The sequence below is a fragment of the Stigmatopora argus genome, chromosome 9 (genome assembly GCF_051989625.1).
Source record: "Stigmatopora argus isolate UIUO_Sarg chromosome 9, RoL_Sarg_1.0, whole genome shotgun sequence".
Lineage (NCBI taxonomy): Eukaryota > Metazoa > Chordata > Actinopteri > Syngnathiformes > Syngnathidae > Stigmatopora > Stigmatopora argus.
In genome coordinates, this window is record NC_135395.1 from 16,921,568 (window position 1) to 16,945,695 (window position 24,128).

The 24,128-nt window shown below is 37.6% G+C and overlaps 1 protein-coding gene across 1 annotated transcript in view; it reads left to right on the top strand.

Moving 5' to 3' along the window:
- The window catches only part of LOC144082784 (AF4/FMR2 family member 2-like), a 117,450-nt gene that overhangs the window by 76,989 nt on the left and 16,333 nt on the right, over positions 1-24,128 (top strand). Inside the window, exons 9-15 of the mRNA XM_077610182.1 lie at positions 321-375; positions 8,618-8,655; positions 19,858-19,975; positions 21,764-21,869; positions 21,948-22,098; positions 22,868-23,083; positions 23,201-23,402. Coding sequence (XP_077466308.1) covers positions 321-375; positions 8,618-8,655; positions 19,858-19,975; positions 21,764-21,869; positions 21,948-22,098; positions 22,868-23,083; positions 23,201-23,402 — 886 coding nt within the window. The remainder of the gene's footprint in view (positions 1-320; positions 376-8,617; positions 8,656-19,857; positions 19,976-21,763; positions 21,870-21,947; positions 22,099-22,867; positions 23,084-23,200; positions 23,403-24,128) is intronic.

The window sequence follows — 24,128 nt, forward strand, 5'->3', positions numbered from 1 at the left end:
TACCGAAGAAATCTTGGCAGCAGGTCAGCACTTGTCAACACAAAATGTTTCCAGGTGAAAAAACAACGTGGCTTCCCTCTACCAATTGAACATCTGGTTGTTGTTGGGATTTTTTTTTGTTGCACCGCTATGCCTCATCCACCATCTTTTCCTTCATTCCCCAACACAAGCCAGTGGTACTTAGGCTACGTAGTTCATCAATTTGCCAAGACAGCACTGTAAAGGAAATGGCAGTTAACATTGTGTTGTGTTAAAGCACATCCAAGCCGGGGTTGAGGTTAGGCCTGCAATACGTAAAACACATTTTTGTTTCTGTGCAGAATGCTGGAGGATGATCTAAAAATCAGCAGCGATGAGGAAGAAACTGAGCAACAGGTGAGTTGCTGCCAGATTGTAGTCTATCCTTGGCTCGCCATCATTTGTCTTTCATTCAATTATAACCACTACTTTGGACTGATTTGTGCATCAGTCCCAACATCTGGTTAATTAGTTTAACTGAAAGTATTCAACTGAAATCATTCATCCACAATTCATTTTAATTTCCTTTCTTCTGTCATCAGTTGATCCATGCATACCTCTTTTAGTTCATTAACATTTACAAGTATTAGCTGTGCGTCAAACGACCCCAGGATTTTGTTTCCTCTCCATCAAAGGGTCACTGGTGTTCAACAAGGGGGTCTTGCTCAAAATATATTACTGGCAGTCAAAAGGGATTTAAAGTCTATCGACATAAATAGCAGCCAATGAGTTATTGGGAATTACTGGGAAAATGCCAAGCACCTTAAAAGGGATTTAGAGCCTTCTTGGACGAATCCTTTTTTGAGTCTGATAATTCTTTGTCTGTTAAATTTTACTAACTACCAAAGCAACTGGCCTGTGAATACTTTACCTGGGCTGGCAGTATATGGGTCCATTACAACACCGTATGAACTATAGAATACAACCATATTCTCCGATTTTTATTCGGAAACATAAACTGGATGCACGGGCTTTACTTTTGCGGCCTACACAGAATGACGTGGAGGGCCAGATCTGGCACGGAGCCTTCAGTTTGTCACCTATACTCTAATTTATCATGAATGGAATTAAATGACTTTGTCATTATACAAGTACAATGAGATTTAAAGCTTCACCATTAAGTGCACATATAAATAAAATGAAAGTGTGTCCCAACACTTTTATTTGAACTGATATTTTTACATTTAGTCCTTTCAATTAGCAGTAGTCTTAAAATGCATTATAGTATATTTACATATGAAACAAGATTCAAAACACAGTATAAATATTTTTTGCCGAGTAAACGTAGCTTATGGAGAAGCACCATCAATTTCGTCACACGCAGTTTCTGCGTGTGATGACAAGTAGGCTTTTTGTGTTGTGATAACGACAACAGGGGCCTATGTCCAATTATTATTATTATTATAAAATACTGATTTAAGTCAACAATGTACAAATAAGAACATTCGAAAAAACATCCTAATAAATAATTAAACGTTCTCCTTAGTGATGCTCTGTATATTCTCCTGTGACCTTTTGTTGGCTTCGTTAGCACAATCAATCTTATTTCTAGTTTAGGACTCCCAAACATTCAGAGATTGAGATACTCAAATGTACCATTTCATTTATCACGCTGATTACAAATGAACCTGCTGCAGCACAAAAATAAGTGAACATGGACGGGAACATGGCATTAAAGCTTGCTTTCCACTAATCAGAATCTGTGTGGGCTCATGATACCAGTGGGGGTCCGACCACTGTCGCTCCCCACTCATATCAGTGCTAATCAAAGAGTCCATGAAATACTAATGAAAATTGACCAATTCCTTACATTCTTTTTTTTTAACTGTCCTTCTGATTGAATAATTACAGGGTGGTCGAGATTATAATTTTGACTAATTACGGGCTCGTCGAGATTGTAATTATAAATGTAGGCAGGTTATATTTGGTGGCTTTAGTTTGTACAATCATGCTGAAAGTAGATCCCTTAATTACAGAATTGTGGTAAGTGGAGACCATAATCACCTCATCTATAGCGTACACTCTTGATTACAGTGGGGCTTTAGTGTACTTATGCAGTCTTGCTCCAAGTTTTTTCCTCTACATTTTAGCACATTTGTTATATTGGTGAGTGGTAGAGGTCGAGGTCCATTAACCGTTTCAGTTTAGTGCAGTTTAAAGCTATTCACACGTTGACACCTTTAATGTGACTATTTTAGGTAATTAAAATGAAAAAACTTTTGAGGGAGCGAGGTGGTTAACACCTTTTATAGCATATCCCAGCCGATTGCAGGCACCAGGCGGGGGACGCCCACCAATTGGATAACCATTCACACCCACACTCATACATAAAGGCAATTTAGATTAGATGACAACTTTATTTCATCGCGTATTCTGGAAATTACTTGGTGGCAGTAGCTAGACAGACACAAGACACACATGACATTGTAGACCTAGGTAAGAAACTGGAGCCACACACAGGAAGTCTACAAGGTGGGGACCTTCTGCAGACTGAGACGGAGGTTACCACACAGTCCCTTAGTAGTCTGGAGTTTTATTTAGAGCAGGGGTGTCAGACTCGGGTTGGTTCGCGGGCCGCGTTAACGTCAACTCGATTTCATGTGGGCCGGACCATTTTAGATATAATATTTAGAATTTTTTTAAATAAATGGATTAAAAGATTGACCTTAAACTGGCCAAATCCTTGGATTTTCTGCTTCTTCACAAAGACGGAACTCATTATCTTTGTGTTTCTCCTATTTTCGGGCATATATGTACATTTTAATTATTGCCCCATTTTTAAAGAATGAAAGGATGTAAATTTAGACATGCTGTTATTTTCCTGATTCATAGATTAATTTTAGGGGGAAAAATCATTAGTTGCAAGTCCAGGGAGTGGCATACTTTGCAGGTATAAAGATGAGTCAGACCATATTGCTCTGAAGATATTAATCCCAACTTCCTTTTATGATCTACAGGCGCTTGATATATTTCCTTACACTTTGCATTTTCACTTGCGTATTTAACCGTATACCTCGTATATAACCTCAAAACATTACAGGTATATGCAAATCATTCCTTGGCTCACCCTGCAAAAATAAAGTGAATATCTCCAAAGTTCTGAAACGATTACTTTCAGCCTTTAGTATGTCAGTATAAGATGGATATGGAAAGAATAAACAGAATGGAAAGTAAAACGAGGCAACTGGAGAGACAAAGACGGAGCAGACATACTGATAACGGAGTAGACAGGAGGAGATGAAGAGAGCGAGGGATGCCGAAACGCAAGGAGAGAGAGAGAGAGAAGCTGACATGAATCCAATGGCATTTTTGTGTGCATGCACTTAATAGGCTTATAGCAAATGAGTGCATGCTATATTATCAAGCTTTTATAGCCCCAAGTAAAACACAACTCACACATACATTCATAATCAAATACACAGATGTGTGTGTGTGTTGTGCAAATGTTGGCAGCCTCTCACGCACAGACACACTGTCATTAGTATTCTGCGGCGCGGCACTGTGAGGGCAGCAGAGGAGTATGATGAATATGTTTTTGCACTGAGCAAAGACACGAAGGAGGGCAGGGAATTGAAAGAAGGAGCGGCGGAAAGAGGAGCGGAAAAAAAAAACGAGAGAGAGAGAAAGAGAGGAGAAGAAGAGTCCATCCTGGCGACTTTAAAAGCTGAAAGAAAAACACCAACCCAATTACCACTGCACGAATGTCCTTTGTCTCTTGCTGCCTGCACATTTCTCTCTGTGATGACAGATCACCTTGGTCAGAGCAAGGTCACACTAAAAAGCTCTGCTCTGGCTTTCTATAAAAGTTCAATTGCAGCTGGTAAAAAGGCCCCCAACTCGGGGAAAGGCCACGTTAAATCTGCCCTATGCAAAATGATGAAAACTGCTATCTTTCTAGCACTAGGTCACATTTATATATATATATATATATATATATATATATATATATATATATATATATATGTATATATATATATATATATATATATATATATATATATGTATATGTATATGTATATATATATATGTACATATATATATGTATATGTATGTGTGTGTATATATGTATATGTGTGTATATATATACATATATATGTATATGTGTGTGTGTGTATATATATACACACATATACATATATATATATACATATATATACACACACATATATATATATATATATAAAATCATTTTCAATGCAATCTTGCAATCTTGGTTAACTAGTTTGTAGTTGGGTACACCAATATGTATACATCCACATTATATAGATACACAAAGCCACACCCCTGTACCCATATATATATATATATATATATATATATATATATATATATATATATATATATATATATTATATATATATTTATGTATGTATATGTGTATATTTGCGTTTAAGTGAAACGTCAAATCAAAAGGAACAGGACATATAAGTGTCCAGTCAAGGCTACGCAAGATGCCAGATGAGTCATTTAAACAAAGGACTGTCCTGCTTAAATCAGTCTGTATAGCCACCATAATCTAGTTAAAACGTTGGAGATGCTCTTAGCATAAATGCAAACTCTTCAGTTTCTGGTATTTTGAATCCTTTTTCTAACGTTCGCCTCTGTCTGCTAATGCTGCCCTGGACCACTACGTGTGTCACTCATTAAAAACCACATCTGCTTTCTTCGACTGAAGCAGCAATAAAGCCGCTATTACCCTGATGTCCCCTTATTTGAGACCGGGAATAAATTGGTCCTGTCCCAAGGAATGACATATTCTCTAGTTACATTGTTTATTCAGCAACAATATTTTTTGCAGACATAACGTCATTGTGTCTAATACCCAATTTATTGCTCCACTTGTCCTCATTCCCAGTTGCTCCAAGAACCAGCACAACAATACCAGATACTGTATTGACTTGGACTAACTCGCCAATAATGGTGTCGTGGTTCACATAGCTTATTTTCATGCAACTGCTGTAGGATCGATTCCCTACTCAATGACCCATTCACAGTCACTCCATGATTGATTGGCAACCAGTGCAGAATGTGGTCTGCCTTTTGCCCTGATTCAGCCAGGGTGGGCTTTCCCTCCTGCTGCAAACCTTTACAGGAGGACCTGTATGGAAATGGATGGATTGTACTGAAAGGAAAATAATCTCTAATCACCGGCTTTTGCAGTGGAACATCTTGGAAAATATACCAAGTTGGGTCAACCTGGGGTCAGTTCTAATATTAAAAAGCTGAGGTAGCTGCACTTTTAAATATCTAGTGAAGTCTTTTTGGAGATAGGATGTCATTGTAAGTTTTTAAATTCATGCAATTACATTCATTTAATTTACAACAAACAACACTTATTAAGATGTGAGAAAAAGGCAATAAACATGTTGACAGTGTGTGCCAGCGTCACACAAAAAAAACCTACATTTTATAAAGGTAGTGGCAGAACTGGGTCTTTAGAAGCATTTGGAATGGAGATCAGTGCCTCGTTAACTGACCTTGAAGGAGAAATAATTTGGTACAGATGGCTGTGTCAAACTTGGTCATCAGCTCAAACCACAGCAAAACATGAGAAATACCTGGAACTTGATCTGGTTAATGTAGAAATAAAGCCTGTGTGAGAGAATTAGTGGGTTTCAAAGGAGGTGTGTGAATAAAATAATCCCCTATATCTTGATAGACATGGGGGGTGTTACTGTACCTCCCGATACTCTTTACATACTACAGAGTAGTGATATTTAAAACAATTAACAATGATTTATTTTTGTAATCTCACAATCTAATGATTATTGAGATTGCAGTAGTGTAGTATTGCACTGCATCCTGCTGCGAGCTCTTTAATATTCTAGTTGGTTTAAGTAGTCACACAGCGGAGATCTAAAAAAAAAACCTACAGATTGCAATTCAACACCACGAGAATTCAGCAATTAAGATGTTGTATTAATAAACAATGGGCAAAAAGCAGTCTACTCTCTGGAGTAGTTGTCAGTCAGTCACAGACAGACAACCTTCCGCATTCTCATTTGCATTCTTAATGAGGAAGAACTCTACCCATGCTACCCGCAGTGCAGAAACACTACACCTTCAGTGATTTAATAATAATCAATCAAATTTTAAAATAAACCTTATTATACGAAGAAAGGTACTATGGTAGAGCTGTCGCGATAAATCTCATTGGATTTCAAAAGTGTTTCTGTTTACCTAATGCTCAGTTTCACAGTGTGGATGAATGATTAAGCTAATTTGTCCAGTACTCTCAAGGTGCTTAGACACTTAGGGCTCAATTTTACTATGCAGCGCTAATTTAGACTTGCGCGTTGTTGTGCCAGGCGAAAACCAGAGGTGGAGTGAATGGACAACCAAGCCACGTGAAAAGTGAAAATTAAGCATGTCATTTTAACGTGCACTCCTTGGGTACTCTAATGAATTTCATTTCATATTTGGACTATGCTGAGCCACAACCAAGTCCTTTTAATGCTATTTCGCTGTTAGCCAGAAAATTGCAGTTTCTACAAAGTGACGTCAGTGACAGACGGCAACTTCACGCACTACGTCCTCTTCCGTTTATTTTTATTACTTTGGCGACCAGCGTTTTATTTTTTCCCCAAGAATTTCAATCGTTTGCAGGGTTTTTTGTGCATGGAGCCTTAAAAGCAACATCACTGGCGAGGAGATGCGTTAGAATTTATAAAATTGGAAAGAGAATGATTTTGCACTACTGACTACTTTCAGCCAATAAGGAATTACATTCCTATGCCCTTTAAATGCGGCATTTGTCACACACGTCGTTTTTTACATCGCAGACAAAGAAACTGATTTATTTGTGTAAGAAAGTTTGAAATGTCCAAAGTATAAAGAATTCGTTATTAAATACGCAGAAATTTTGCACTGCCATCCGATTTTGCCAAAATATGCAATTGCTCATCATATTTTGGCAGCTGATACATAATCAATTTCAATCCTCATTTGGAAGCAACCTGATTCCGATCTGAAATTAAAGATATCCGAATTGTAGCACTTGAGAGCAAATATCGCTTAGACCCACTTGTCATCTATGCCGCAGCCATGTTTACTGGATTTAGTAAATAATTGTGGGCCGTGTTGTTGTTTAAATCCTTGCGGGATATATTCCCGCATAGATCGTTTTCTTGAACCCTGCAAATCTCCCTGAGCCACAGAGCTGACAAGGCTTATTATTCAAGACTGTAGCTCAACTCCAAGCTATTAGAACCACAAAACCACTGGTGGCGATAATCACATCATTCCTTGAGAGACAGAAAAGGGTCTAAATAAGGATTAACAAATGAAGATGAATATATTATGTAACTGAATTAACTATTTTTGTTTTGTTCTTGTAATTGACGTAGCTAAGTAGAAAATTTGACTGATTAAGACCATGATGAGAAAAAATGGGGCCTAATGAAGTGAAAGCATTACTACTGTAACATTTGATGTCTTCCATTGTTCCACTCAAATTATGTGCAAAATTACTGTATTGTTAACCATTTAAAGGGCACCCATTTAAGTCATTGGCGTCAAAATTAATTGGACGTCCACCGCCATCAGTGGCACTGAAACATGAGCGTTAGCAGTCACTCATGAGGGGGAATAAATGTATCGTATATTTGTGGCTATAAGATGAGTGTATTTCTCTTTTTTTAAAGTTTAATTTTATTCATAAGATATCCCACCAGCATAGTCAGCATGTAAGCACAGCTGTTATCTGCCTATTACAGCGCATTGAGGATGGCTGTTTCCCTGTTTCTGTGGAATGTTACTTCCTATCATGGCAAAACATTTGAAGGTGCTACAGGCAGTAACTTTGAAATGATAGTAGACTTGATTTTTGACACAAATCCATTCACAAAATTCACATAAAAGGCTTAATAATGAAATTAGTTTCTGATTAGGCTTCCTTTTGTGGATGCTTTATATATATATATATATATATATATATATATATATATATATATATATATATATATATCCAAACATTAGTTGATGTCACATCCAGAAGGAGCTTCATTTTTTTTTGCAGTCTGCTGTTATGATATCCATAGGCTTTCTATTCTGTTAATATTGCGAGTGTTTTGCCATTCGTTCAAGATGTACTAGTTAGCTTAGCACTAGAATGTTTAAATATGATCATCAATTCTGGTTGTGATGTCACAACCAGAATTTATGAAAAAAATTGGTTCTTCTCTGATGCACTGTTTTGATAGGTTAAAAAAAAGAAGGAAAAAAACAACCTGGTTTGAGTGCCAAATTTGTTTTCTATTTAGAAAATGACATAAGCCATTTCACTCTTTCTCATTTTAAAAGTCATTAGCCGACACTCACAAACTAGCCAGAGTTAGCCACAGCAAAGACATGAAAATGCCGCACATGTTTCTTGAGCCCCTCTTTGGAAAATATGAAATACAGGGCAATAGATTGGAAAGTTATTATCTACACCTCAAACATCTGTTTCACCATTTAGTCTCTTTTGCAGCCAGCCAAACTCCTATTTTACAACTGCATATTTTTACAAAATTTAGAGACGTGCAAAGACTATGTGTACTTTTTGACATGGTACTGACATCTAGCATATTTTAACAAATTTGTCTGCTTTTTTTGCCAGGTATCCGACAAGCCCAAGGCCCGAACGTCAGCCCCGAGGTAACACACACAATCTGCTGTTGGTGAATAATGTCTGTCGCACACACTTTTAAGAAGTAGGGGTTTTTCAAGATTATTGTGAACATAATCCCCATCAGGCAATCTGGAGCCACAGTGACTGTAATTAACTCAAACATCTGTAACTTCAGTAACTATTCTGGAGCAACACAAACATTCTTCACAAAGCAGCAGGTGTCACTTTTTGTTGGTTCATGCATAAACAACAGAACATCTGTCTGCATGTACCCAATTAGTTTCTGCTGCTTGTTTGGAATATCGTCGCCTTCGACTAAGATTCATATTTGAGCTCAGTCCATTCAACTTCTGTCCCGCTTACAGTATTTTTAGGAGTAACATTTCACGTTAAACACACATATCACGTATCGTCTATTAAATGCGAATGATTTGTGTGTTTTTTGGGTAATACAGGTAACAAACCAAAATTTCAGCCACAGACCTCAAGCTTCAAAATAATTCTCTTGTTGCTCTTGTTAAGGCATTAGATTCAAAGTAAGAATATATGACCTAAAAAAAAACTATAAATTACTTATAATGTTTATCAGTTTGAAAATTAAGTGACTAGTGTTTGTAATGCATTCACTTGAATATATAGAAAAAGGACTGACGAAAAATGCAAAATTTTATTTTGAATTACATTACTTACTTTTATTTACATTACATTTTTAGAGGTAGCCCAGTGGTCAATTGGTTTGCGTGTCAGCCTCACAGTTTTGGGGTTGCGGGTTCGATTCCTTGTCAGTCCTTACTGGGTGGAGTTTGCATGTTCTCTCCAGGTTTGACTGGGTTTTCTGCGGGTACTCCATTGCCATTTTGCCTCATTGTAGTCATAGTGTCGAACCCAAATAGCTACAATTCAGTCTTGTGAATATGCGTTTTTTATTTATATATATTTTAATGTGCATGCTATGTACACTTTTGTACATGACACAATAATGATTAAGAATAATCTAATAATTTTCTAAATTGCATGAGAAAGATGAATGTGGTTAGGGAAATGCATTCTGACTGTCATTAAAAAGTCAATCTCCAACTGGTACATGAGAATTTAAAAGCATTACATGAATTAGAATTGCTGTGTTCTCATTCTGCGTGTGTATGTGTGTGTGTGTGTGTGTGTGTGAATGTGTATGCACGTAGGGGTGTGTGTTAAAGAGATTGTGCCATGTTTTTGTGTGTGCCCCGGGCCATGTGTTACTTTTGCTACTGCTAATGAGCCCGAGCAGAGCGGGCACATACACAGACATGTATCCACAGGGATGCTGCAACTCAAGTTGCTACAAGCAATCCAAGGGCTATATCCAATAGAAACAAACCCACACACACACACACACACACACACACACACACACAGGCATGTGTGCACTCACACAAAATATGTCTAAATATACAATGTTATAATATACATACAACAGCTATTGTAAATCTTGCTCTGACAACTGCAACGCCATTGCAATTATATATTTTTCTGCCGTCATAAACCTCCATCGTTTTGCCAACATGTCTTTTTAGACCATGTTCAAAAATATTTTTTTGCTTCTCACATTTGAATCGTTTTCTTATGCTACCCCAACTAATTCTAACGATTCCGTTTCGTCAGTACAAGTATTGAAGCTCATTCAATTAAAGATTAAAATAGACTGAATAAGAAAGAGAATGAACAAACGTACACGAGGACGCTTGGATTTCAATGTCCGTCACATTGTTCAATTTAGACACTAAAATAATTGTGAAAGTACATGTTAAATATTAAGAAATAATCTTTTGTCTGGTTCATCTGAGTCTGCTTCTGAACATATTGAGCCAGGATTAAGAGTATAAATTCAAAGTCCTGTTTTATTGTTACTTCAGTGGCCCAGGAGGCGAGTGGATAGCTCATCAGCTTCACAGTTCTGAGATCAAGGGTTCGATCCCAGGTCCAGACCTTCCTGTGTGGTTTTATGTTGTTCCCGAGCTTGCGTGGGTTTTCTTTGGTACTCTGGTTCCCTCCCACATTCCAAAAACATGCAGAGTAGGCTGGTTGAACATTCTAAATTGCCCCTAGGTAAGAGCGTGAGCGGGAATGTTGGCTGCAATTGGCTGGCCACCGATTAAGGGTGTCTCCCGCCATTGTTAGCTTGGATAGGCTCCGGCACCACCCGCGACCCTTTTGAGAATAAGCAATTTGAAAAATATATGAATGAATGTTACTTCAGAAATTGTCCATATTAATGTATTTTTTTGCGGGAAATCATGCTTGACAGTGGCAAGAAGTTTTTGCTTTTATTACATAGTACCTTACCCTAGTTTAAGTTTTTCCCAAAATTCTTATTTAACTGCTGCTGTATAAAAAAATGATGTTTCCCAGTGCATTTTCATTCATATGCCAGAATGAGCCTTTCCTTAGTGATTACCCTAGGGTAGATTTCAGTGATCTAAATCTGCAGCCTGGTGGCCTATAGCAGATGTTATTTTTTGTGACCCACTACTTGAAATAAGTTAAACTTTTATACGGCCTGTGCGTCATTGCATTGGGCTTTATTTTTTAAAGATATTTTCAATCAGTTAAATAAAAACTTACAAATGAGCGTAGCTCAGCTCATGACAGTTTGTCGAGATGTTGAATTAATACACCAATGTTATTATTTTGAAGAAAAACAAAATTTGAAAAACTCTTTTTGCTAATTGAAAGAACTGAAACGGCACTGTGTATTGACAAAGCTGAAACTAATTTGTTTGTTTTAATATTTTACTGTCAGAAGCATTATTTAACCATGTCAACATTTAAAATAACTCAATACCTTTTTTTAAGAATCTTATCCATTTTGGAGTTTTTTTTTAATGCATCTGACAAATACCCCCAGGTATTAAAAACTAAAACCAATATTAAAGCTAATAATTCCTTTAATTCATCTTATCCACACAAGGGTTGCCGGGGGTGATGGAGCCTACCCCAGCCAAATAGAGGCAGCAGGATACAAAAAATTGAGTTTAAAAACTGGAATAATTTGTCTGACCCTGAATAGGCAACTGGATGAGACTATGTTCATTGAAATACGGCATTCTATTATCTCTATATATGTAATTCTTCCTTATTTTCAATGAATGCCCCCATATTAATGAGTGATATTCAAATTTGGCAAAGGGGTCAATCTGTTACTACTCCTCATGTCAGTCAAGTCAAGTGTTAGGACTTCTTATGCATACTGTCACACCCATACTATTAGGTTGCATTGCACATTATTACAAATACAAAATAATTCCATCCTCTCCCTCATTATTCCCCCAGGCACACACGTAAGCACTTTGAACAAACAAAATTAATAATAATAATACATACATCCTATAATTTATATTATACACTGCACAGTACTGAAATGTGCTCATTTATATAAATAATTATCTTTTTTTTGTGATGAAGAAATATATCGTAGGCCTTATGTGAAATTGTGCCAAAAAAACACATGATGCAGTGTGTAAGAGTGATTTAAAGCGATACAGAGAAAGATTGTACAGCCAGCTGTGCAGGGCGGAAGCTTTGCCAAGTGGAAGATGATTTGATGACAGATGAACTGAGTCCAGATGGCGTCCACATCTTCACTCTAACGTCCCAAAATACCACCGTGACTCTTTGACCAATTGAAGAGGCTATATTTACCTCTGCCATTAACTGTAGTTGAGAAACCGCATCCTCCTGTGTCACACTCTGCTACATCTTACTTCTTATCTGACCCGTGGTCTTTCTGGCTCTAAGCCACTCGATTCATTGTTATCAGAAGCTCGTCGATTTAGTCTATTGCCGACATGATTGGCGGGAGGAGAAAAACGATTGACTCTTAGCTTTCTTTTGTATTTTCTATTCCTGCGGCTTAATTGACACAATGCAAACAGAATCATGGGCGGCGACACACCAGTAGCCTGCAGGCTTTAATCGTTTCCCTGAAAGAGTAACTACAGGTAGCTATTATTATTATTATTATCTCGGAAACGAGACAGTCAGTTTGCATGTAGATCATTTAAATAGACAGTAAACCCACATAAAGTATGCGCTTGCAAGATCTTGTTAAAGTGTCATCAACAAGAGAAGGACCAAACCATATGTATGATATAACACAAACTGTTGATTGTTGAAAAACAATCTGCTCGCAGAAATAAAAAATATACAGTGGTACCTCGAGATACGAGCTTAATCCGTTCCGGAACTGAGCTCGTATGACGAGATTCTCGTAACTCGAGCGGACGTTTTCCATTGAAATGAATGGAAAAAGAATTAATTCGTTCCAGCCCTCTGAAAAAACACCAAAAACAGGATATTGGATTGGAAAAAATGTTTTATTTCTTCTAATTCACCATCTATTAAAAAAGTAACACATAACTAGTGGTTTAATAGTAATAAAATGTGTTTAACCTAACTAAAATTGGGCAGATTTCGCCGACAGGAGACAGACGTTTGGGGGCGTTTTTTACATTTAATCAAAACTTTTGTGTAACGGTCGGCTATTTAGCCTCTTGTTCCGCATTTTGTCATTTTATCGCCATGATAACTCAGGAAAATGAGTAATACTCCAAATACAAAGTTACTAATAAGAACTTTAGACTTTTGAGTTATGTCTGCCTACAATCCTGAGTTAGCGTGATAAATAGAACTTTTTTTTTGCTCTGCAATGAGTTAAACAGATTTCTTCCCCCTCTTCATCATTGTAATGATCACTTGCATGGTATACTTCACCTTAGCAGGATTGAATCGCTTCAAGGCTATCACTAGTTTTACGGCAGCCTACGAGGATCATTGGGTTCTTGTGAGGCCCATTGGGCATATCAAAGCAACGGCTCACTTTGTCAAGGCTGTGAGGCTTTCATTTCCCCTGTTGAGGATGATTTTATCGTACAAACCAACAGGCGCATACCAAAGGCTTGGCTGCACTCAGAAAATCGGACAAAAGCAATATATTTTTCTCTTATGCAATACGAAGCCAGAGAGTTCTGCGTTGTAAATAATGTTTTACAGATCGCAGAAAGACTCTACTTTAAAACAATGAAGACGAACTGTTCCAAAACATATTTTAGTCTGAGATCTTAACAATGTTTGGAGATCTTTGTGTTCCTGACAAACAGATAGGAAGCTCAAACTATTGCTAGTCACAAAGTGTTTGTAGTGAAATGATAAGGGGAGAAGTATGCATGAGAAGGAATAGGTCAGAGGCTTAATCGTAGCTATGGGTTTCTTCAGAAGGCCATTATGTCTATCCACTTGGGCTGCTAGGATTAATTGCCTAAATGACAACTCACTAATTATAGAATAAACCAACAGCTATTTAGATTCATTGTTTAGAGACATTGTTGACCTAAAAACTGTCTAAATCCCGTTTTCCAGCCTCTCAATAGCACTTTTTTTTTTACTTACGTTTTTTACATTTAATCAAAAATAGATATATTTTTACATTTTCTTTGTTTTCTTAAGAAAGGGGAAAGCCTTGTTATTAAGGTTCTGTTTTTTTTTCATTCTCTTTTTTTTATTGATTTACATTTTAAAATAACCATTTTCTGGCAACCAATTCAGGATGTACCTCGCCTACTGCCCATATTTAGTTGAAATATGCTTCAGCACCCCCACACGACCCTCCAGATAATGAGCAGGATGAAAGATTAAAAAATTCATTGATTGCTTCCCATCTCGTCAGCAGAGTACCATATTTTCACGACTATAAGGCGCACTCAAAAGTCTTAAATTTTCTCCAAAATAGACAGGGCGCCTTATAATCCAGTGTACTTTATATATGGAGAAAAAAAAGTGTCATTCATTGAGGGTGCGCCTTATAATGTGGTGCGCCTTATTATGCAGTGCGCCTTAAAAATCGTGAAAATACGGTATTTAAACGCAAAGGGTCTGGAGATATTGTCTTGCTAATTGCCATTGCCAATTTGAAATTGCGGGCTATTTTCTTCTTGCCATTTTTTGCGTGTTTGTATGTTTTTTATTTAGTAGTTGTGGCTATACTTGTTTTGTATCCTCTGCCATGTGTAAATATTGGGGACGTGTGTTTTATAGGGTACTCGTACCCTTCTCTCGTGCCACTCCGCTCATCGCATCAGTGACCTTTTGTTTTTTTTGTTTTTAGATCGCCGTTTTATAACTGTTTTTGTAACTTCCTTTTTGTGTTTGCGTGTTTTTTGAGTTTAATTTTGTATCACGCCTCCTTGGATTGAGTCGTCTGCTTTGGGGTCAACAATAGAAATATAACAGAAGATTTTTGTAATAAAAATTATAAAAGGGGAGGTCAGGAAACAACAGTCTTTCATTTTTATAGTGAGAAACATTTAACAAGCCGTTAATAGTTTGCTACCTATAATTGAAAATACATTAAGAAAACAAACAAAAACAAAAATGAAGGCTCGTTTTTTTCAAGAATTTTGATCTGATACACACATAACCCGTTAAAAGGACTACAAGAGTGTTTCGCATGAACTGTCAGAAAATGCCTATCAGGCGAGTCCATCTTAAAACACGACACAATGCCGCAAAGTGATCCAATTTGCTCCCAGATGAACTGAAAAGCGTATCTTCATTTAAGACCTGACATCATAGAGATGTATTTAAGGTGTCCAGTGAAAAGCTTGCCTGTCAGATTGCACCAGCTGGTGCCGCATTTCAATTTGGCACAGACAACGGTGCTAAATTATGTTTGACGGCTGATGCCCGCCTGATTCCTGAGGAGAGGAGAGGAGAGGGACGTGGGCCAGATGTAATGCTTTCACACATGTATTCAGCCCCTTTCATCTTGTTCCTGCAACGCTCGCTTGTTTATGGTGCCAGAATACAAAAGGTTGGAGAGTGTTGGACTGAACACCCCCAATCTTCAACTTCACAGTATTCATACAAAAAAAAAAGATCAGTATTCAATAGCCACAAAGCAGAGGAAAAAAGAAAGTAACTACCATTATGTACTGCATTTAAATGAACGGTAGCACTGCTGCATCCCCTCCCTAAAGAAATTCCTGCGTGGCTCACATGCAGTAGTAGTTTTTTTTTTATTCAACAAAAAGTGCAATACACACGTAATAATTGATATGTATCATTTATTTTTATACTTTTCTATACTCAAACAAGGAAAGTAATATAAACCCTAAATCGGTGGCCAGGGCACAAGGAAATAGGCAACCATTCACACGCACACACATACCTAGGGGCAATTTAGAGTGGCCAATCAGCACACCATGCATGGTTTTGGAATGTGGGAGGAAACCGGAGTACCCAGATGAAACCCAAGCAGGCCTGGAGAGAACATACAAACTTCACACAGGTGGACTGACCTGGAGTTGAACCCAGGACCCCAGAGCTGTGAGGCCGACGCGCTAACCACTCACGCCACCAGGCCGCCCAAATAAAATAATTTGAATTTTAAAAAGAAATAAAATGAGAAGAACATGGCTTGACAATCAAGAAAACATCACTTTTAAATCCTTTTTTGGAAAAAAAAAAGCTCAAACATTGAAATCCAATGTGGTTTTAATATAATAAAAAGACCAATATGCCATTTACACTCATTGAAATAGGTATCGCTCGAGTGGTTAGCGCGTCGGCCTCACAGCTCTGGGGTCCTGGGTTCAAATCCAGGTCACGTCCATCTGAGTGGAGCTTGCATGTTCCCCCCGGGCCTGCGTGGGTTTCCTCCGGGTACTCCCATTTCCTCCCACATTCCAAAAACGTCCATGGTAGGCTAATTGGACACTCTAATATGCCCCTAGGTATGGGTGTGAGTGTGCATGGTTGTCCGCCTCATTGTGCCCTGCGATTGGCTGGCCACCAATTCAGGGTGTCCCTGCCCCTGGCCCGGAGTCAGCTGGGATAGGCTCCAGCCCCCCCTGCAACCCTAATGAGGATAATGTGGTTCAGAAAATGAGATGAGATGAAATAGGTATTGTCTTATTTGACCATATAGTATGGCTTTTTGGGGTCAATTTTGCTCAGAACTATACCTCCCAATTAACGTCACCGTGCCATGCTTGGAACCAAACAAAAAAAATACTGGAGTGGAATTCATCATCTTGGAACAATACAACTAGGGTGGAGTTTAACACCATGCAAGGCTAATAGTGAAAACTGAGAGGCGACTGTATTAAAATTGAAAGAGAGAGGCTGGCTGGAGCAAGGGGATATGAGAAATGATAGAAGAAATCACAATTCCTGTGTCCGTGCATATATGTGTGAGTGCGTGCGCGTGTGTTGCCTGAGGAACAGTTGATGGATTTGCTGCTTGACTGCTCACACAGATTGGTGCCTGCTGTGACGGCAGCCTCGCACTGAAATTACACACACAGGCAGGCCCGCGTGCGCTACACACGTTCGTTATTTCTGCGCGTTTGTGTGTTCTCAAATTTGTGTCAGCGGTTGTGTTGCCTCTAGGAGACCATTTCAAAGGATTGTGGAAGGACGGATGAACCGGCAAAAGCACGAGAAAGACATAATTGAACTGCTTCAAAAGACTGCATTTCAGCAATTATCACACGTGGTGTGATTTTTTTTTTTTTTTTTTAAATTAATGCTAATATTGGTTGAGGCGGCTACGGTAAAAGTGAATAAGGTCTCATCCTACTTTTGAGTTTTTTTTCTTGATGAGATTAGAAATAGGCAGTCCAGAGTATAATGAAAACTCAAATTCGTATTATTCTACAAAGGGAGGTTCTTTTTTTGGATAATATGAGGAAAAAAAGTCAAGATGAAAGATCATGCTAATGTGATTTTAATATTGTAATACATTGGTATGATACGATTGAAAGTAGTTTGAATGAAATTGGTCATTTATTCAACAATTTTCAGCAAAACCCTCAGATGTTAAAAGGTTTCCTGCAAAACATTTCCCTTTCAGCTTAATTGATTTATTTTCTCCGCAAAATAAATTAAAAAGGTAACCTTTCAAAAATTAGTCATACTTCTACACCATATATATTGAAAATAGATGTATATTTTTTAGTTGTTTTGGTTTTGGATTGGCTGATTTTTCAGTTTTGGTGTTGTTTGAGGGCTTGTTTTGTTCATTTTATTTTTGTTTGTATAAATGTTTTTGTTTTTTTAATCCTTCACGGCTCACTAATTCCATATTTTTCAGACTATACAGCACATTAGATTATTTTTATAAATATAGCATGTTTGAACATGCACGGCATTTGTAATTTGTTCTTTATCTTTAGTATTTATTGTATTATTATTCATTAATTTATCAATTGGGCTATTTATGATGAATGTGTTTATTGAGCACTATACTTGAGTAATATAATATAGTAATTCTCTAACAAAAAGGGTCTGAAGCTATTAAGCACAACGAGAATTTATACATAAAATGCACTGGTCAATTTTAAGGGAAAATAAAAGATTATCTAGTGCACCTTATTGTGCCAAAAAAAATCCAGTACTATCGTTTTAATAGAAACTTCCCACAGTTGCCTGCAACGACCTTTTGTTTAGATGATATGAATACAGGAGAGGACGTGTTTACACAATTGTAAAAGGGGTGAGTGAGTGCAGCATGCAAGGCAACTACAATGTTCTTTTTTTATATATATAGCCAAGGGTGATGAATATTCTGTTTAGAAGTCTTGCTGTATTTCTCTTGTCAACTTTGAATATCCTCCTGACTACCAGGAAAAAGAATCTTTTCCAATCACACTTATTTTGAAATGCCCCAATCTATGTGAAGTCATACCTGTCAACCTCTGCCGATAACTGCCCTTATAAATGATTATGATTCCCCTTACAAACCCCCCAAAAAACCTTACAAACACCGTACGACTCGTACGCTGTTTGTAAGGTTTTTTGGGGGGTTTGTAAGGGGAATCATAATCATTTATAAGGGCAGTTATCGGCAAAGGTTGACAGGTATGTGAAGTAATTGTAATACTACAAAAGAAATTTGGTATCATTGGAAAGCTCTGAATGTCCTCTATAGATCCTTAAAGGAGTTAATGCGATTGGATGCACTGAGTGGGAGATATTTAGGTTTACAAATATCCTCTACAGAGGACAAATTATAACTACAGTAATACCTTGACATACGAGTGCCCCGACATAAGAGCAATTTGAGATACGGGTAAAATTTCGAGCAAATATTTATCTTCAGATACGAGACAAATTTTGATATACGAGCATACAGCGGATGTGAGAAGCTGCTCATAAGAACATCATGGGCTCTGTCTTTCTGGTCGCAACTCCCTCGTGTAATCTCTCTACGAGCACTGGGCGGAGCGTTGTTTTTTTTCAGTGTTTTTTTCCCGTTAGTCAGTGCGAATGGCGGAGCTTGTTCGCTAATACGAGAGGAGTATATACTACTTCACGTTGGCAAGTGGTCATGCGTTATCCTATTGTGAGGACATTTGTGTGCATCATTTTCTGAATATTTTGAAGGGAAGACAAAAGCAAACAACCCTCGATAGGTTGCATCTAAAAGTCACGGTGAAGGCAGGGCAAATAGAGCCAAGAAAGGTATAAAAATGTGAAACAAATTAGAATTAAGTTTAGTGGAAGATTAGATTAAATTTATTTCTGAGTGTGTCTGCATCGTAATCCAAGTTCATTTAAATTTGTTTGTTATGTTACAAGCGCGTTGCCATGCAAAAAGTCTCTCTCTCTCCTCTCTGCGAAATCCGTCTAATTTTAGTACTATTAAACCACTAGTTATTTGTTACTTTGTTAATAGATGGCGAATTAGAACAAATAAAAATGTTTTCCAATCCAATATCCTGTTTTGGGTGTTTTTTCAGAGGGTTGGAACGAATTAATATGTTTTTAGTTCATTTCTCTGGGAAACATTCATTTGAGTTACGAGTAAATCGACATACGCATTAAGCTCGTATCTCGAGGTACCACTGTACTAGTAGTCAGGAGGAAATATGAGTAAATATGTGGCACACTGCCTGAACAGTATCACAACACAAGTAGAATCCAAATATCAAGATCAAAGATGGCATAAAGTGACAAGCATTGTTTGAATGAATGAAGGGTAGAGACATCTAGACTTATGTCAAGTTCAGACTTGGTGACAGAGATACAGGAGAGGGCGAGTGACTCTATTTGTAAATTGCGTTGTAACCCTGTTAGCAATGTAAGACGACATGAATGAGGTTTGCTTGTGTCAAGTGAATCAATCCCCGTCTATTGTTTTGCGACTGTGACATGTAGATTAAATCTGCCCACTCTCTTGTCCTCTAAAGCGGCGCATCAGGGAGCAGCAGTGAATCGGAGAGCAGTTCAGAGTCGGACACAGACGAATCCGAGAGCAGCTCCAGTGACAGCGAGTATAACCAGGCCACCCGCACCAACTCCCCTGAGGTACCTTGACAAGCGCGCATGTTTGTAAACTATGAACTACCAAACACATCTGGCAGTGTTTGTTTCAAGAACAACTGTCTGAGAGTGTGGGTTATATTAGCCGGATCCTTTCCTTGTCTTGTCCTAATACAAATTGAATTCATGTTGATATCAAAGTGATTTTGCACACACTACATTAGTTGGTCAAACTGTCTGTATTACATCACGCTGAGGGCTGTTTTGAATATTCTCTTTGACTCATGAAGCTGAGTTAAATTCAGCCAAACACAGTCTGTCTATCTAAATTCATTTATTGGAATTGAATTCATCCCGTATTCAGGAAATTTCATTGTCACAGTAGCAAGAGGGTGAGAATGCAGATAAAGTAAAAGACATTTTAGACATAAATAGATAGGTAATAAATAAGTTAATAAATACATAAATCTAAATCTAAATAAATTATTTAATAAATATATAAATAAATAAGCGTGTTGCTGAAATATATATATATATATGTATATATATATATATGTCTATATATATGTATATATATGTATGTGTGTATATATATATATATGTCTATATATGTATATATGTGTATATATATACATATAAATGTATATATATATATGTTTATATATACATATACATGCATATACATATATATAAATATACATACATACACGTGGATGGAGATGTACTGGTTTGTATTGTGTACTCTTGGTTTGCAGATATGCGTGTATTGGAAAGAACGTGTTTGGTTGTTACAATTGTTGCTTGTTCATGAAGATCTGAACATCAACATGGTTTATAGTAGTCATTCATACTGGGAAGCTTAATATCTTTGGTTGGATTTGACATCTGTCTTGATTTACACAATTATATATCAAAGACATTTGAGACTTTGTGATAACCATCTCTTTTGTGGTGAGGGACATTTACAAGAATACATTATTATGTTACCATTAAATTATTACAAGTTCACAATGTTGATCCAACACATGCAATTTTCACGTTATTATGTACCAATAAGTCCATAAGTCAGTACTCATTCATTGGTATTTGACACAAAATTGAGTCTAGAACTGAATACCAAGGTCCAATAGCTTTTGACAGATGGAATGCCAGACAGAATCAGTGTTAGCCAAAGGTGCTGGGTTGGTATGCCTACTTCTTGGACACATTGCACACAGCTGTGTTTTACAACCATAGAATTTATTCGTAAATTTGTGTTATTTTTATTTCTATTTGTATGGTGTACACAACTGAGAACTTATGAAAAATAATTTTATGGCGCCCTGTATAGTGACAATTAAAACCATTGACTAATTAACACTTGTTGATGGTTTGACAACTTTGCCCATCCAAATTGGGACACCAACTTGGGGTTTGTTGGCTAAAAGCTCAACTAAAATCTAACAAGCAACTGCATCGTTAAAGATGGCAAATTCAAACTGTAACTTTGACCCCATATATTTTAATGGTAACACTTTCATTGCTAAAAATCCATTGTGTTAAAGCCAATAAAAAGACCAACAAAGACCTCAACATTTTGGAACAGGCCATAAAATGTGACAAGAAGTGGCGTAGACCACATGACTTTACAGTCAAGTACGGTACTTTAATACACAAAGACAAAGTAGAGATATTTGGGTGTCAGGTGCCATTCTCATTTGACAACCGATATTTCCACAACATCGCTCTCTCATGGTCACTCATGTGACAACCAACCCCGTTCTCCCCTGCCTGAATAAAGATGCCCATGTGTTGAAGAATGATACATATAAAATGTATGTTTTTAACCTATAGCCTGAAGCATCCTCAACAAAAAAGTGGCAACTGGACAGCTGGTTGAACAAGGTCCAAGCTCAAACTAAACCTTTAGTGGCCCCCCAGCAAGATCATCATGTCGCAGGTTGGTAAACATGCTCACAAATGTAAAAGTGTCCCCATCTAAGGTTACTCTAATGGGCTGTAACGGTCCCCTGCCTAGGTTCTGTCAACCGAAGTCAGGAAACATTCCCACAGCGCAGCGAGGCAGCAGGAGTTGGTGCAACAGCCAAAACTAAACCCCTCGGGCCCACTGGAACCACGCTTTCCACAGCACCAGCAACGGAGCACAAAGATGCCAGGGGAGCTTTCTGGTATTGAATGCATCTATTCTTTGCTTTAAAAAAATTCACGTCAATTTTCTTCCGGCATATCTATTCAAGATTTGTTGACCATAGCAGTGAATTGTCAGGCTATATGCCTTAACTTACCATTCCCATCAACTCACTGGTGTCAAACTTAGGGCACCCCACTACATGATTTTGTTTGTCCTATAACAGCAAATCACGTGTCATTTATGAATATGAATATTTGTTGCTAAAATGAAAAATTGCTGATTGTTGTCGCTTGTATTTTTGTTTTCATAAACTGACTAGTATAAAATAGAATACACAAAATGTCTTGCTTTGGATTTTAAAACCAGGTTACAGTTTGTTCAGTATTTGTAATATGGATACATAATTTTTTATGGCTTGAAGTCTATAAGGGCCGTGAGAGAGAAACCATAACCATAAGGTTCTTGGAAAAAATGAATTTTACACCGCTGCAACAACTCATTGGCTGCTTTTGACAGTGATATACGAACCAGTCTTGCTCTGAAAATGAACTGTTTTTACATTGCTCTCACAGTAACTTTGACTTATGTGAACTTTTAAACTAAATAGAGAGATCACCAAAAGAATTTCTTTTCGAATGACTTCACTGTTATTTTTTTAATTCACCTATTGGCTGTAATTGATGTTAATAGAGGGCAAGCCTCTCCCAGTTTAAATGCATTTGACGTTTATGGCCGTCAATGGCTATGAAACATCCCGGTTAAAATCATTTGATGGTTTGACGAAATATCCTGTTTGTGTCTCACAGCCCGGGCAGAGAAAAGACGAAGGCCAAACTCAGTCAGAAGGCATCGGGGGAGGGTCAGAGGTCAAAGATTAGGTTGTCACCAGGACTGATGTCTGGACAAGAGGTCAGCACACCGAGGAGGACCACAACAGGGAAGAAGCAGCCCAGACGGACAGAAAGGTCGAACAGTGTGGAGGATAATCAGAGTCAGACATGGAATAGATCAAACCAACAAAGGTAACGGAAGAAGACACTACAATATGACTGATGGAAAACTTAAAGCATGTATTGGTTTCTTAGATTATTTAAAAAAATATCTTAATAACGAGACTGGTGTAAAAATGTCGTCCTCAGCCCTGCAGTGAGGGAAAAGGACCTGTACCCCCCTTCCTCCTTAGAGCATCAGAACACTTCCAGGGTGCGAACCAAAACCCCCAGTGGAAAAACAGCTCCTAGGAAAGAACCTCGTAGTTCTGCCAACTCCAATAACATAATTGTACAACCCGTAGCACTCCAGCAAACCAATGTGCCAATACCTACCATCAGCGTACACCAGGTTAGTGTGTGTGTGTGTGTGTGTGTGTGTCTGTGTGTGTTTGTGTGTGTGTCATCATCAGTGACAACAATGACAGAAAGAAGTGTCTTTTTGCAGTATTCAATGAGCACTTGAGCTTTATAGTCCGAAGAACTATTCTAGATCAATATCTCCCCAGTTTATATCGCACTTCAAAGACAGTATAAGTGTTAAAGGGATAAAGAGATAAAAATGTTATTTATACGATCAGGGAGGAATAACAAACATTCAAATTGCACAAGGATAAGCACCATGGAAAATGCAGGACTCGGTGAACATTATCATAAGTATTTTTATTAATATTGTTGTTATTTATTGACAATTCAATGAGTCAACTTGACTCATCAAAGATCGATACAAGCACCTTTTAAAGGAACACAAGAAGATACAAGCACCTTTTAAAGGAACACAAGTAACTGCTTTACACGTAGCTGATGGTGTGTTGTATTGTAATCTGTCGCACCTTTTGAGCCTTGTGTTTGTTGCTTTTGAAAAACGCAATCAAAAAGGCAAATTCCATATCGCAATGAGAAGATATGACCTAATTCATGACCTCACCGAGTAATCTCTCATGCTGAAAATGAAGACGTGACCTTCACATTTACTGTTTCGGTAAAATTTATGATTTTGTTAAGGAGTCTAAGGTTCAAACCACAAAACTGCATTCATTACATGGCTTTTATGTTTTCCAATAATAGCAGTTTTCAA